Source organism: Scyliorhinus canicula, chromosome 10, assembly GCF_902713615.1.
Source record: "Scyliorhinus canicula chromosome 10, sScyCan1.1, whole genome shotgun sequence".
Lineage (NCBI taxonomy): Eukaryota > Metazoa > Chordata > Chondrichthyes > Carcharhiniformes > Scyliorhinidae > Scyliorhinus > Scyliorhinus canicula.
In genome coordinates, this window is record NC_052155.1 from 92131139 (window position 1) to 92147623 (window position 16485).

The 16485-nt window shown below is 41.1% G+C and overlaps 1 protein-coding gene across 2 annotated transcripts in view; it reads right to left on the minus strand.

Moving 5' to 3' along the window:
• The window catches only part of rb1cc1 (RB1-inducible coiled-coil 1), a 283146-nt gene that overhangs the window by 103126 nt on the left and 163535 nt on the right, over positions 1-16485 (minus strand). For both annotated transcript variants that reach the window (XM_038809347.1, XM_038809345.1), the window contains exons 16-18: positions 15761-15869; positions 12067-12322; positions 4800-4851 (exon numbers count right to left, since the gene is read on the minus strand). In XM_038809347.1, coding sequence (XP_038665275.1) covers positions 4800-4851; positions 12067-12322; positions 15761-15869 — 417 coding nt within the window. The remainder of the gene's footprint in view (positions 1-4799; positions 4852-12066; positions 12323-15760; positions 15870-16485) is intronic.

Here is a 16485-nt window from a genome sequence, read left to right on the forward strand (position 1 = left end):
CCCCGTAACCCCAACTAACCTGCACACTAAGGGGAAATTTAACATGACCTATCCACCAAACTTGTTCATCTTTGGGCCGTGGGAGGAAACAAAAGGAAACCCATGCAGACACGGAGAGATTGTGCGAACTCCACACAGATAGTCACTCAAGGCCGGAATTGAACTTGGGTCCCTGGCGCTGTGAGGCAGTAGTACTAATCACTGTGGCCCCCCCGAAGGTCTCCCTGGGAAGGCAAGAATAACACCAGGCTCCTTTTCTATACCGCCAACCTGCCTCTTTAAATCCTCCTCCCTGCCCCTGCACTCTCACTTCTACCAAATGAGAGGAGTACAGAATTTGTGCCGAGTTTTGTTTAAGCAGCATTTGTTCAGTCACCTACGTTCCTTTCACGTGCCCCATCACCTCATCAACCAAGTTCAACTTGGCTTCCCAGCTCCGCTTGCAATGACCTTAAAATCTTTCAATCCAACTATTTCTTTAAAAAGATCATCTCATACACAAAACGCACCTTTTCCTGCCAAGTTTGATGACAAAAGTGGTCCCAAATACAGGGATATTTTAAATTACTCTGGCTAACCATCATCTTATACCTTCCAAAAATGTCTTAATCTCAACCATCTTCATAGAATCCATTCTAACACACTCTCTCCACTAGCTAACTTTCAACCTCAAGTAACCTTTCCTTTCCAACATATGCTTCGGAGGTCTCTGCCTAAACCTCCTAAATTCATGTTTGCATCACCCTTAAACAAATTTCCAACTACCATACACCACTGAAATAGCTCTACCAAAAGCATAATGAAATTTTCTGACGGTGCATTACATCCCTTGATCGTTTTTGCATCTTTTGACATAATCTTCTAATTATCCTACTCCCTGTTCCACAGAGCTCACTCTTGCTTGGTTCCATTCTTCCAATCTGATCATCGGCAGAACAAAACCAGCAACATCGGTTTCCAAAAGCTGCATTTATTTCCAAAGTCCACCAAAAATTCATTCTTGGCATCTCCAAATTTCTCATTTACATGCATCTCATGCAGTCGGACCAGCTTTCATCAGTATGCTGGTGGCACCAAACTTCAATTTTGTTCACAACCCTTCCAACTGTATAACATTCTTCATTCAGTTGCAATGTATCCACCATTTACAATTTTATCCATGATAACCTTAGGTTGGAATGTGCAGCAGATTGGAATAGCTATATTGAGCATATATTTTCAGCACATCAAATAAAAGCAAATTACTGTGCATAGTGGAATCTGAAACCAAAAGGGAAAATCTCATCAGGTCTGGCAGCATCTGTAGGAAGAGAAAAGAGCTAACATTTCTCGTCCAGACGACCTTTTGTCAAAGCGGAGCTCAAAACGTTTGCTCTTTTCTCTCCCTGCAGATGTTGCCGGACCTGCTGAGATTTTCCAGCATTTTCCCTTTTGGTTACAGCACATCAAAGATGGATAAAACCCAAACCAAAAATGTACCGGTTAAAGCTGTACTTTATCTGGTGGGAGGAAGACTGCAATTGTGTGCACCTGGAATCATGCCACTCTAAAGGACTGATATAATTTTGGTCATGACTCATTTATTGTTATGGGTTATGAATTTTAGACAAATCAACAAGATAAAACTCTTCCTTCATGAATTTTGCTCATCTTCACTTGTTCATCCAGAAAACCTTTCCCATAAATAAACAGTCACAACATTAAAGTATGCAATAAAGACTCAAGGAAGCATGGCTGGGTTGTACCAGTAGATTATCTCACTGTTGCGTCTCCTGTGAGTGCTGAGATTCTGAAATGAAAGTACCTTTCAGATTAATAGCAACTGTTCAGTCTTCTCAGGGTACTTGCCTGCACATTTTTGGACTGTCTCCCAAGAGTCATTCCACAGAATTCTAAAGGAAACCTCATGGCCTTATTTAATGGTTTACCCCAAATATTTTTTGGCTTTCACTTTCACAATTTGATATGCTTTCCCACCTCCACAACAGGAGTTTCCTGCAATAAGTGGGGAAGGAACCATTGTAACCACGGTCAAAAATGGAGAATTGTCCAGAATGATCAGAGAGAATGATCATATATTCAAATTATACACGCTGCTGTGTTTGGTTATTTCTTAGAACAAATCATCCAAGGAATAAACGTGCATAAATACAGAACACTAAATTTTCTCAGGATTTTCCAAATCTCTTCATAGTTAATTAATTACATTTGATGAGCAGTCACAGTTCTGTAGGTAAACGCAGAAGCTAGGTTCTACATTGCAGGTACAACCAATACAAACTAATTATTGCAGGCGAGTGCACGTTAGAAGAAAAGTATTCAAAATTCAGAGCAGCGATCATTGTTGTATATATTTTAAAATAACTCAATACATTCAGGATAAATATATACAAATCATTTTTTTCAAGGTACCCCAGAATCAGCACGAAATCTACCTGAAATGGTTCAAATAGAAAAATATGATATGGCTGTCAAAGTTACTGATCTGTGAAAGTATCATTTGAGGACAGAAGTAATACATATGCATGCATAATGTTTATATACGGTGGTATCCATGATGGTACCCATAACATGGTACAGAGTCCCCTCAGCCCCACCATCAGTGCACACTTATATTTACTAAGCACATTAACTAGTTGCCTGATCAAGACAGAGAACAATAAATATGCAAGTATGGAGCAGTCTAGCTTGCAGAGTGGCCCATCAGGAAGCGGGTTGGCACTATTCAAGTTGTTTTACCAAGACAGTGTTTTAAAATGGAAAGCTGTTTCAAGGTGTTTACAGCCAGATTATGAGGCTTTTGTCCTACATCTGAGCTAGATTTAAATACAAGTGTAAACGCAGATCCCAGAGATAAAAGGACAATCAACAAAGTGAATTTTCTCAATTTAGATGGCAGAATATTGTTTTCTAAATGGCACAATTTGATCAGCTAAGTAACAGAGTGATAGCTTGAAAGAATGTCATAAATGTTCCTTCTCCTTCAGCTCCATGTCCTTCCATCTGTTTGGAGCAGGTGAAGGGGAAGAAGCGTTATAAATTTAGGGCAAACAATCAATTTTGCAAAAAGTGGACACAATATGTTGATATTTTTGAATAAACAACATCATCTTTAGTTTTGTGCTGCCTACAAGACTGTAGCTACTACATGAATTCCAAGGTATACACTCCATAAGAATTCACTTACATTGCCAATTACTGGTAGGAATAGCGTCAATTATGAAGTAATTAAGTAAAATGTTGACAGAAACCTTTAAAAATATCTTCAACACACCAAATTCAACAAATAACCATTAATGCACTCAAAAAATGCAATTAGTTCAAAATATTGATTTTTAAAATAAATAATGCATTGTATAAGTTTGAGGAGAATAGAGAGTTAAGTGTTACAATTCAGAGAATCCAAGTCATTTAAGATAATGCATGCATTAAGTATACATTTCAATTAATGATATTGCCTTCATATGCAAATATATTGTTCATGGGCAAATGTTACCAGTCAGTAAAATATAATTCTATGCATAACTAGTAAAACCTCCACACATTTGTAATTCAGAATGGTATTAGAACCCAGTCAATTGCAAAATGTATTTGTTGTTCATTACTCTTATCAACTGGGGTAGTCAGATTTCCTAAATAAAGGAACTTGCATTACTACAGCACGTTATCATGTAATTAGAACACCTTGAAGTTTTTCACCACCAATTAGTTGCCTATAAGTGGCTACATAAACCTAAATGCGCAAGTGATGTGTTACAGCAATTCACTCATTGGCAGCCGAGGCAACTTGGTCCTATTTGTGAATAATTCTCTCATGTGCTTATGGGGTTTGTCAATGTACTGATGGGGTTTGTCAAGTTCATTTTTTTTGAGTGGATGTTTGGAAAGGGTTGGTTTAAACATTTGTCTCAATGAATGCATTTTAATCAGCTTTCTTAAAATCGGATATCATCAGAAACTTGGGATATACGCAAAATGATGGGGACATAGATTTACAGTTTTAATTGCCAAGCTTTTGCTTAAATTCAAATCAGGCAGGTCGACTCGGGCTGATCAAGGCATTACCATGGTGAATGAACCAGGGAATGGCTGTCCTTCATGCTTTTGTATAGTTGGAAAAGATGTAATGCGACACAGCATGTCTTTTTTTTTCAGTAATACTCAAGTCCTGAACTACCAAACAACTAATAAAACTTTTATGCTTTTAAGGTTTCAGAATATACAGAGACAGCATATTTGACAGCCCAAATGTAGGTAGACTCTGGCAGTCAATTCACACATCCAAACTACCCTGCAAACAACAAATGAGATGACTATCCAGTTAATCTGTATTTGAAGGAGAATTGTTGGCCAGAACACTGGGACAACTCCCTGCTCTTGTCTGAATAGTATATTGCATCTTATATACCACATAAATAAGGTTAGTTTTAGTCTCCCATCAGAAAGATGGCACCTTCTAGCATTTCCTCATCAAGGCATTGGAGTATTAACTTTGTCTGCCCAAGCCTTGGAGCAAAATTTGAAGTCACAACCTTTGGAGTCAGAAGCAAGCACACTAATCAAACAGACATTATCAGAAAAAAATCAAATTTATGTTATTTGAATTATGTTCACAAATAGACATAATTTTAAACATATAGCATGAAGCAGTCATACAATGAATTAATTCCATCTCTAGTTTAGTTCTGTGCTATACATGCAACATTTTGAGGTATTTGTTCCATTAAAGAGGTCTCACTGTATATCAAAATATCTCCTGCATTTTAGCTATAATTTATTAGGCATGCACATCTACTTACTCTTTCTAAAATCATAATCCGATGTTTTTCTTCAGACATTTGAATGGTTTCACTGCAATGAAGTAAATAGAGCTTTGATTAATGCATTGAAAATAAAAAGTTCAATGCTTTATTTAATGAACAACTTTCAAAGAGCTCCAGACAAATAATCAGCACCAGATTTTACATTGGGGGGGGGGGGGGGTGTGTGTGTGTGTGTGTGTGTGAACAGAGCGAGAAAAGAAAATGCAAGGATTAAGAGATGGTCTCTATCTGAAAGAAAACAGCCTAAGCAATCTTGTTTATTTTTTAAGAGTCAGAAAGCTATTTGGAATGCAAAAACTATCTAATGTGCGTTCATGCTTAGTAACAGAATTGCCTAATCTCCCATCCTCCCAAAAGCAGGAACAGTATAAACAAAAACTTGCTTTGTTCATTTTTAGAAATACTTGAGATAAGGTTGTGATTAAAAAGACAAAAGGTTGGTTTGGCAAACATGCTATGAGATGAATGGATTTCCAAAGTGAGAAACAAAACAACAGAAATGTCCAAATTGTTGCCAACGTTTGGGATAGATTATAATGTAGATGTGCATACTTAATATGCCGATGTTTCTAACAGTACTTTTGCCTGATTTTGAATTAGTGTCTGTCCACCTTTCTTGAGGAATTACAGTATACAATTAGTTCCTCTTCTTTATTTAATTTAGAGTACTCAATTCATTTTTTCCAATTAAGGGGCAATTTAGCGTGGCCAATCCACCTACCTTGCACATCTTTGGTTTGTGGGAGTGAAACCCACGCAAACACGGGGAGAATGTGTAAACTCCACACGGACAGTGACCCAGAGCCAAAATCGAACCTGGGACCTTGGTGCCATGAGGCAACAGTGCTAACCATTGCCCAACATGCAGCCCATACAATTAGTTCTAAATAAAAACTGTTATTCAGGCTCTTTACAATAAGCCTCAGGACAATTCACATCTTGGAACAATTTTTCAGTTTTGTCCATTACAAGAGAGGGAAATCAGAATAATTTAACCAATTGTTGGATTTGAATTTGTTTACTGTCGCGTCTACCATGATACAGTGAAAAGTATTTTTCTTCGAGCAGCTCAAACAGATCATTTAGTACATGAAAAGAAAATACATAATAGGGCAACACAAGGTACACAATGTAAATGCATAGACACTGGCATCGGATTAAACATACAGGATGTAATATTAATCAGGTCAGTCTATAAGAGGGTCGTTTAGGAGTCTGGTAACAGCGGGGAAGAAAAACTGCAAGCCAATGACTGACATTCACTGTTAGACTTGTTTGTGGCCTTTTAGTGTCAATACTATTTAGCCCTGGATGTGCAAGATGAAAAGGACTGAGTGCCCTCTACAAGGAATACTGGGTATGAGTAAATAGGGTAAGTAACTGCCTACCTCCTTAACCAAACTAAAGGATTGTGAAATGAACTACAAGAAGTCTGAACAATGAAGCATAAATTTGAATGCTGAATTAAATGTCAAATCAGGTACAGAAAAAGTAGTATGGAAGAAAGACTAGATTAAGAGACAAAGAAAGACGTTTTTAAAAAACTTTTCTAACAATTAAAACCTGAAGGAACAATACTCCAGGCTTTTAATTGTTACATTTCAGTGCCAGAAGCATTAACTGATAATAATTAACACATATCACACAGTTCAAAAAAAAGTATTTGGTTGGAAATAGACAAACCCCATCTTCCTGTTACAAGTTTTGCTCGGATCTACGGTGTGAATACAGGATCATCACATTACACAAATATTTAAGGAGAGCCAGACACCAAGATGCCCTTTTCACAAAGCCAACAGCAGAACAACGATAATTGGACAGCGACTTTTGGATTTCAGTGCTTAATGGTGCATCTGCTACAAACAAACGTTGCTGTGGCATTTTGCACCCTTGTGATTTCCATCACTACTCACTTAACCATTACTTTGGCAGCAATCTTCAAGGCAATGTTGTTCTTCTATAAATTTTAACTAAAAATAGATCTTAAGATGATGGAAAATATGTCTAATGGCTGCAAGGAAGTGAGGGGAGGTAATTAATCAAGCATATGGGATCCTAGACTTTATAAATAGGGGCCTCAAGTGTGAAAGCAATGAAGCTATGATAAACCTATATAAAATACAACTGTAATATTCTGTCCGTCTCTGGACAATACACATGAGGAAGAATGTGAAACAATTACAGCGGGTGCAGAAATGATTCACGGGAATGATTCCAGGGATGATGATAGATTTGAGATGCTGGGGCTGTTCTCTTTGGAGAAAAAAAGATAGAAGAGGACATTTGATAGAGGTGTTCAAATCAAAAGGGATCTTGACAGAGAATATAGGGAGAAAATATTTCTGTTAGGAGAAGAATTGCGTACCAGAGAACTTTCATTCATGATGAAAGGCAAAAGAAACAAAGCAACATGAGAAAAATATCTTTTACGCAGGGAGTTGTTAGGATCTGGTATTGCACTGCCTGAGAGTGGTGATGGAAGCAGTTTCAATCAAGGCGTTCTATAGAAAATTAGTTAAAGCATCTGCCAGGCTACGTGCAAAACTTAGGGGTGGGTTGCCCTTGCTGAAAGCTGGCAGGCTAAATAGCCTCCTGTGTTTTTTTTTAAATAAAATGAATTTAGAGTACCCAATTCACGTTTTACAATTAAGGGGAATTTAAAGTGGTGAATCCACCTAGCCTGCACATCTTGGGGTTGCGAGGCGAAACCCAAGCAAACACGGGGAGAATGTGCAAACTCCACACGGACAGTGATCCAGAGCTGGAATCGAACCTGGGACCTCGACGTCATGAGACAGCAGTGCTAATAGCCTCCTGTATTTCTATGGTTCTATGAAAAGCGATTAACTAATATTGTTGGCTGTTAAGTGATTATGTTACCAAAACAGAAAGTACAGATTAACATCAATATGATGGAAATAGAATGCAAGTTTTATCTCTGCACATGGAATTGTAGGATTTTCTGGAATCATTGTTGGATTATTACACTAAGATAAACACTCAGTTAGAGCCAGTAACAGCAATTTCTTTAAAAAGATTATAATTTGAGTTTTTAAGATTCAATAGGTATTAGTATAAGAAAACCAGTGAATTTTTGGGAACCAAAATTACATGGAATAATTTACTGAACATGCTTGCTCGGTGGCATCCAAATTAAATTAACTGCTGCGAGTTGATTGAAGTTATCATGGCATATTATTCTTTGCAGCAAAAAGTAGTCCTTCTTAAATATTGAAGGGATGACTGTAGATATGCAATGGCAAACATTAAAGGAGCCATGAGGAACTGCAACTATTGTATAGTATTCGATCCAAGGAAAGAGCATACAAATTAGCCAAGAGAAATAACAGGTCTGAGGATTGGGAGCAGTTTAGAACTCAGCAAAGGAGAACCAAGGGATTGATTAAGAAAGGGAAAATAGAGTATGAGAGTAAGTTTGCAGGGAACATAAAAACTGACTGTAAAAGTTTCTGTAGACATGGAAAGATAAAAAGATTGGTGAAGGCAAATGCCCTTTACAGTCAGAAACATGGGAATTCTAAATGGGAGGGACAAAGAAATGGCTGAGCAACTAAATATACAGTTAGGATATTGTCTGTCTGCGCTGTGTTCCCTGTTAATGCCCATCTGATGCCTGTTCTGATCTATATTCTTTGGGGTAGCTGCTACAAAATTACTGCACCAATTTTTGTTTAAATTGGGATTTCAGTTTAAATTGTAGTTTTTGTCACTGGAAAACTCCCGTGTTCTGATGGCTGGTCTAAAAATATCCTCTTTAGGTTCTGAGGCAGAACCCAAGATGTTGTTTGATAGACCTGACAAGTAGCCAATCAGTGTACAGCCAGATTTTCAGTCAGCTCCTATTGTTGCCTGTGGTTGGTGAAGCCAATCTGTAACTTCCAGGAAAGAAGGCAGGTATGGGCAGCACGGTAGCTGTACACAGTAACAGTGGCTTCACAGTGCCAGGGTCCCAGGTTTGATTCCCGGCTGGGTCACTGTCTGTGTGGAGTCTGCACGTTCTCCCAGTGTCTGCGTGGGTTTCCTCCGGGTGCTCCGGTTTCCTCCCACAAGTGCCGAAAGACATGCTGTTCGGTAATTTGGACATTTTGAATTCTCCGTCTGTGTACCCGAATAGGCCCCGGAATGTGGCGACTAGGGGCTTTTCACACGAACTTCATTGCAGTGTTAATGTAAGCCTACTTGTTACAATAAAGATTATTATTAAGGTCTTCTGGAGAGTGCCACCTTTTGTTCAGTTCTGCCAAGCAGTCAGCAAGTAATGAACCTGAAGACGCTCTCTCTCTCCTTCTCTCTGCTGGACGATTTTAAGAGGCATTCTAGCCAAATCTGTGAAGACTTTTGTTTTTAAAGGAGCACAGACAGTCATCAGAACTGGGATAGAGATCGTGAATGTAAATGTGTCCACTCAGTGATCCTCTCTCTTCTTGATCATTTGTGGTCTACTGCTACATAGTGTCTCATCAGAAGTAGAGGCAGCCTGCTGCTTTCTGCACCCTGTGGCTTTGATGACCTTGGTGGATGCCCTCAGGAGGGCTTGAGGCCGGGGACCCCGGCAGACATACCTGTGTCACTGGTGTAGCGCCTGGTTCAGCACAGTGGGCTAAAGAGCTGGCTTGTAATGCAGAACAAGGTGAGCAGCGCAGGTTCAATTCTGTACCAGCCTCACTGAACAGGCATCGGAATGTGGCGACTAGGGGCTTTTCACAGTAATTTCATTGAAGCCTACTTGTGACAAGAAGCGATTATTATTATTATTGCCTGGGCAGCACAGTGGCGCAGTGGGTTAGCCCTGCTGCCTCACGGCGCCAGGTTTGATCCCGGCTCTGGGTCACTGCCCGTGTGGAGTTTGCACATTCTCCCAGTGTTTGCGTGGGTATCGCCCCCATAACCCAAAGATGTGCAGGGTAGGTGGATTGGCCATGCTAAATTTCCCCTTAATTGGAAAAAATGAATTGGGTATGCTTAAAATTGATATTAAAAAAATTATTATTAATGCCGTGCCACCCTGTTCTGTCCGTTGCCTTTTATGTGTACTGGTGTCAGAAGAACTGGAGATCGCCGTCGTCTCCTTGGGGCAGGCCCCGGATTGCCCTCTAGCACTTCCTCCTCCCTGAGGGTTCTCCATGGGCCGGAGGGGCTGCGGGATTGAGCTCCAGAGGCCTCTGATGCTGCCATTTCTGGAGGCTCCCCATTATCTTCACCGTGGTGTTGATGGCATCACTAATGCACCTCAGTGACTTGGCCATGCTTTTCAATGCTTCTGGGTCTTGAGGGACATGATGTCGAAGCCCTCAGCCATGGTCATTAGGGACTGAGCCATGCTTTGGGCACCACCACTCGAGACTCTCCGGGTTTTCCACTGCAGTCGGCACTTAGTCTTTGGGACTCCTCCAATTGGTTATGCACTCGCTGGAATATTGCTGACATCCCATTCTGAATATCACGGCTGTGTCGTATCATCTGCATCAGCACTGGGAGAACTTTGTCCAGAGGCTCAGCATTTGACTGGGACCCAACTGAGTTCTCGGATCCAGCAGTCCTCCGACTACTGACTCCCTTGGATGTTCCTTCTTCCACCTGATGTGTATCAGCAGCTGTATGGTGCTCACCAGATTGTGCTCAGAAGCTGTTCACTAATGTCGCCTACCAAGGAATGTGTCACTGCGCTGATGGAAGCTGTGACACCTCAATGATGGTCTCATTGGTCTCTTGGATGGTCCGGGGGGGGGCAACAACAACTCTGGGTGCCCCATCAGATGGAGATCCTGTGAGACAATTGAGACAATGGTCGTGTGGTCAGTGAGGGGGAAGGATCATTTTGTCTGACATGAACAACTCTCTTGAGAAATTCACCTGGATGAAAGGGCAGTGAATCCTCACCTCTGCGGTCCAGACCAACTTCGCTGTACGTGACTGCCCTCCTCGATCAACCCCACAATTCCCAGGGCCCATTCCTCATCGGGGCTGGGGACTCGAATCTCTGGTACTCCCTGCACACCGTCTTGGCCCTTTCCGGCTTATTATGGGCTATCTTCTCCTGCGTGGACGAAGGGAGGCCATTGTGATCTGGACGCTTGATGGGTCCGGGGGTGGGGGGGGGGGGGATCTTTTGCAGATGGCATGTTCGAGCACTGCACATGAAGGAGTTGTGCTGGTGAGTGCCAGTGTGTTATGAGGAGGAATCACAAAGATTGGATGTGAGACGAGTGAGAGGTGTCAGCCAGTGGTTTGTGGGGGTGGCAGTCAGAATTGATGCCTAGAGAGAGGTGGTAACTTACCCTTGCGGCTCGGTGGAGGTCGTTGGTCTTCTTCTGACATTTGGACAGCAGTCCTCCTGTCCACACTGACAGCTGTTGCCACTGCCTCCCACGTGGTATTAATGACCTGCTGCTAGTCCTCCAATCCCTTTGGACAAACAGGATATCCTGTCTCTCGCATTGACGGGGTCAAGAAGCCTGCCCAGGTCGGCACCCCCAAAGTGAGGAGGTGAGGAGAAGCTGCCATGCTTGTGTTGACCGGGAGTGAGTGGTGACGGAGCATTTAAAAGTAACCCTCCCTGGTTAGCGGCGAGATGCTGCGGCATGGGGTTAGCGAATCAGGCGACGGGACAGTCAGTAATGGCTTGTGGGGCTCATTTGCAGCACTAAGTGCCGTTAAATATGGACCGCGATCTCACCAACACGGCCATTGAGAAACACCCCGCCAAATGCACACAAAATCCCTTTGAAATGTTTCCGTTAAATTGTGTCCCATGTCTATCAACGTAGAAGAAGAATGAGCTTGTTTCAGCACCACTGCAGAGGGGGAATCGTTTCCTTTCATGCCGCTCTCCAGAATTGGAGAAAATTAAGGAACCAGGGACAATTGAGTCTTGAAATGCCAATATAAATTCCTGAATAATAAGGTAAACAGATTATCCAAGGCTGCTGATTAGGGAGTCTCTAAACTGATAGAAAACACTGAAATGAGTCCAGGTTGAACTGCAGACAGCATTCCTTCCCTTGCTTTTGCGAAAACACTCTTACTTAGTTCATCTGCCCTACAGTACATTTAAAATAGAGAACTTACCATTTTGATAACTAAAGGGATGCGCATAGGTATAATTACATAATTATTTACTTAATATTATAGCATTGTTTCTTTCAAACTAAAATATTTGAAAGTCAGTGATTATCCACTTTTCAACTGCAAAACAAATATTTGATTTCAGGAGGCTACTCACCGTACAGCCATGGTGCTTGCCTCCATTGCAGAGTCTATTCTGCCATCTTCCACTGCTGCAGTAACAGGTGCAAGTCTTTCCGAATCAAATGGAATGTCAGACCCAGAAACAGCAGAAGCCTCAGCTCCAGACGTTCCAGGTAATGAAAAGGCAGAACAAACCAGCACATTACTTCGCAGTCTGTTAAGCTCCTCATCAAGCTTTTTCTTTTCTTGTAGCAAAGTAGCTCTATCTGCAGAGAGCGTTTCTATCAAAACTGAAAAAAAAAAATATATATATATATATTTAAAATGATGCACATTAACACAAGGTTCCATCTGACCAACAAATATGAGTTCTACATTGTTCACCATCAAATATAATCTTATGTTATCTTAGGTGCCACACAAAAGGTTGCTGCATAAGATAAAGATGCATGGCATTAAGGGTAAAGTAGTAGCATGGATAGAGGATTGGTTAATTAATAGAAAGCAAAGAGTTGGGATAAATGGGTGTTTCTCTGGTTGGCAATCAGTAGCTAGTGGTGTCCCTCAGGGATCCGTGTTGGGCCCACAATTGTTCACAATTTACATTGATGATTTGGAGTTGGGGACCAAGGGCAATGTGTCCAAGTTTGCAGATGACACTAAGATGAGTGGTAAAGCGAAAAGTGCAGAGGATACTGGAAGTCTGCAGAGGGATTTGGATAGGTTAAGTGAATGGGCTCGGGTCTGGCAGATGGAATACAATGTTGACAAATGTGAGGTTATCCATTTTGGTAGGAATAACAGCAAACGGGATTATTATTTAAACGATAAAATATTAAAGCATGCCGCTGTTCAGAGAGACTTGGGTGTGCTAGTGCATGAGTCACAGAAGGTTGGTTTACAAGTGCAACAGGTGATTAAGAAGGCAAATGGAATTTTGTCCTTCATTGCTAGAGGGATGGAGTTTAAGACGAGGGAGGTTATGTTGCAATTGTATAAGGTGTTAGTGAGGCCACACCTGGAGTATTGTGTTCAGTTTTGGTCTCCTTACTTGAGAAAGGACGTACTGGCGCTGGAGGGTGTGCAGAGGAGATTCACTAGGTTAATCCCAGAGCTGAAGGGGTTGGATTATGAGGAGAGGTTGAGTAGACTGGGACTGTACTCGTTGGAATTTAGAAGGATGAGGGGGGATCTTATAGAAACATTTAAAATTATGAAGGGAATAGATAGGATAGATGCGGGCAGGTTGTTTCCACTGGCGGGTGACAGCAGAACTAGGGGACATAGCCTCAAAATAAGGGGAAGTAGATTTAGGACTGAGTTTAGGAGGAACTTCTTCACCCAAAGGGTTGTGAATCTATGGAATTCCTTGCCCAGTGAAGCAGTTGAGGCTCCTTCATTACATGTTTTTAAGGTAAAGATAGATAGTTTTTTGAAGAATAAAGGGATTAAGGGTTATGGTGTTCGGGCCGGAAAGTGGAGCTGAGTCCACAAAAGATCAGCCATGATCTAATTGAATGGCGGAGCAGGCTCGAAGGGCCAGATGGCCTACTCCTCCTCCTAGTTCTTATGTTCTTATGTTTGACAGCAGTTAACAATTCAGATTCATGAAGATGGATTTCAACAGAACAATAATCTCATTGAATTAGTAATGCTACACATTCTCGGGTATTTGATAAGTATATTTAGGTGAACATATGTGTGTACAAGAATATCATACTGAAAAATATTTCTTCACTATTTCTGTGCTATACCCGGTGTGATCATATGTACATGAAAATCGCTTATTGTCACGAGTAGGCTTCAATGAAGTTACTGTGAAAAGCCCCTAGTCGCCACATTCCGGCGCCTGTTCGGGGAGGCTGGTACGGGAATTGAACCGTGCTGCTGGCCTGCCTTGGTCTGTTTTAAAAGCCAGCAATTTAGCTCAGTGCGCTAAACCAGCCCCTAGTGGCCCACATGGTCAGCCCACATGGGTCAATGTGTACATTTAAATCAATTTTATAAAGCAATATTTGAAATACATTTAAGATCATTCAGGACAGGTACATAGAACATAGAACAGTACAGCACAGAACAGGCCCTTCGGCCCTCGATGTTGTGCCGAGCAATGATCACCCTACTCAAACCCACGTATCCACCCTATACCCGTAACACAACAACCCCCCCCCCCCCCCATTAACCTTACATTTTAGGACATTACGGGCAATTTAGCATGGCCAATCCACCTAACCCGCACATCTTTGGACTGTAGGAGGAAACCGGAGCACCCGGAGGAAACCCACGCACACACGGGGAGGACGTGCAGACTCCGCACAGACAGTGACCCAGCCAGGAATTGAACCTGGGACCCTGGAGCTGTGAAGCATTTATGCTAACCACCATGCTACCGAAGGTCTACTTTTAATGATGATAAGTATTCAAATATTGAATACAGGCATGATGTTAGTCCGCTACAGTGCTGAAACACAGTGAGTCTCGTTGTTTGCCAATGTTTTAGCATGCATGCTATCTTTGTTTACATCATCAACTTCTCAGCAATGAATCAGTTTCGTGAAAATCTAACAAAATGCGACATTGCCAACAGCTTAGAACAGGGGTGGGCAAACTTTTCCGTGCAAGGGCCACATTCAGAAATTCACAATTCACAAAGGGCTGCATAGTATATTAAGTAAAATAATTACTTCACCCGGTTATGATTCTGGGCGCCTCATATAGAACATAGAACAGTACAGCACAGAACAGGCCCTTCGGCCCTCGACGTTGTGCCGAGCAATGATCACCCTACTCAAGTCAACGTATCCACCCTATACCAGTAAGTAACCCAACAGCCCCCCCCCCCCATTAACCTAAAAAAAAAATTTTTAAAAAAAAAAATTTTAAAAAGAATTTTTTTTTTTTTAATGACTTGGTGGGCCGCAGAAATACCTTTGGCGGGCCGCATGCGGCCCGCGGGCCGTAGTTTGCCCACCCCTGGCTTAGAATATGGTTTGATAAAATACACCTGAACTCAAGTATTTGAGCATTTCATAATTTATTGAAAGCAAAATCATCCAGTTAATGTGATATTCATAATTACCCCTATAAAAGTGCCAAAGCAAGTAGGTCTGTCTGATCTCACAGAATGCGGGCTTCATTCATCCCAAAATTATTGATAAGGGACAGAATTCCTATTTGCACCCGCAAGTAATGAATAAAGGAAAGTTGGACAGACTGCTACCCAGATGATATTATACTACGTCCTTAGCCTCCGTGATTTTACATGGCTAAAGTTAGTAACTAATGGGCTTTCTCTCAGCCTTAGTTACCAAAGTTCAGATGAAAGGTCATAGATCTAAAACACGAACTGTTTCTGTCTCAACAAATGCTGCCAGACCTGTTGAATGTTTCCAAAATTTTATGTTTTTAAGTCATTTATTAAATTTGATAAAGAAGTGATAAAATATTTTTTTCTATTAACAGATTTCTTAAGGCATCGGCTGTTGCAATTGAATGACATTCGCAAAGTAAGGTTTGTATTAGGTCGCCTTCTCGGAGATCCAAAAAAATTAACTGCTGTGAGGAAGTACTGCTCACTTTCAGAGTTTATTTACAATGTGAAAATAAACATTTGCAGATTTAAGTTAAATTCCTGAATCCAGGTCAGATCAAAAAACTAAAGTGACCACTTGTCTTTTTCTTCTTTAAAGCCTGCAAATTAATCCTGTGGTAAATGCATCCGAGCTTACCTCTATCCTTTTCTTGTTGCTGGGTTAGCTTTTTCAGTTTGTCATTCAGCTCATTGATAATTTGTTCTTTCTTCATTTTTTCACGAGTTAGAACAGTGTTGAAGTTGGTCTGAAAAACACATTATTTGATAGTGCAATTCAAGATCTATGATCTATAAAATCAGCACACTGGTAACCCACATGTTTTATTAGTGCTTCCATACAGACTAATATGAATTGATCCACACTAAATGATATCAATTAAAGGTTCTATGATATGTTACACAAGTGTGTACTCTTCAAACTGTGCCACCCTACAGTCCTCCCAAAGTCCAAAGATGTGGAGGTTAGGTGGATTGGTTATGCTAAATTGTCCTTTAGTGCCAAAAGATGTGGGGTTATGGGGCTACCGGGATAGGGTGGAGGAGGGAGCTCTTTCACAGCGTCGGTGCAGACTCAATGGGTCAAATGGCCTCCTTCTGCAGTGTTGGAATTCTATGGTTCTATGCATCAGGCTATACAGGTTCCTCTCATGTAACAACCCATCTTCCAAATTCACTATGAGCGCATTTATCCATTTAAATGACCTGCAATAACTCTCAAAACCCAATGTAAACCATCCATGCTTGCTAACCCCCCAAGCTCGTGAGACAGTTTTTATTACAAAATGACAGATGACAGTTTTTATGACAACACGAAAACGCCCAAGATAATTTGTTTCCCATACTAAGATCATTGACTCGTTT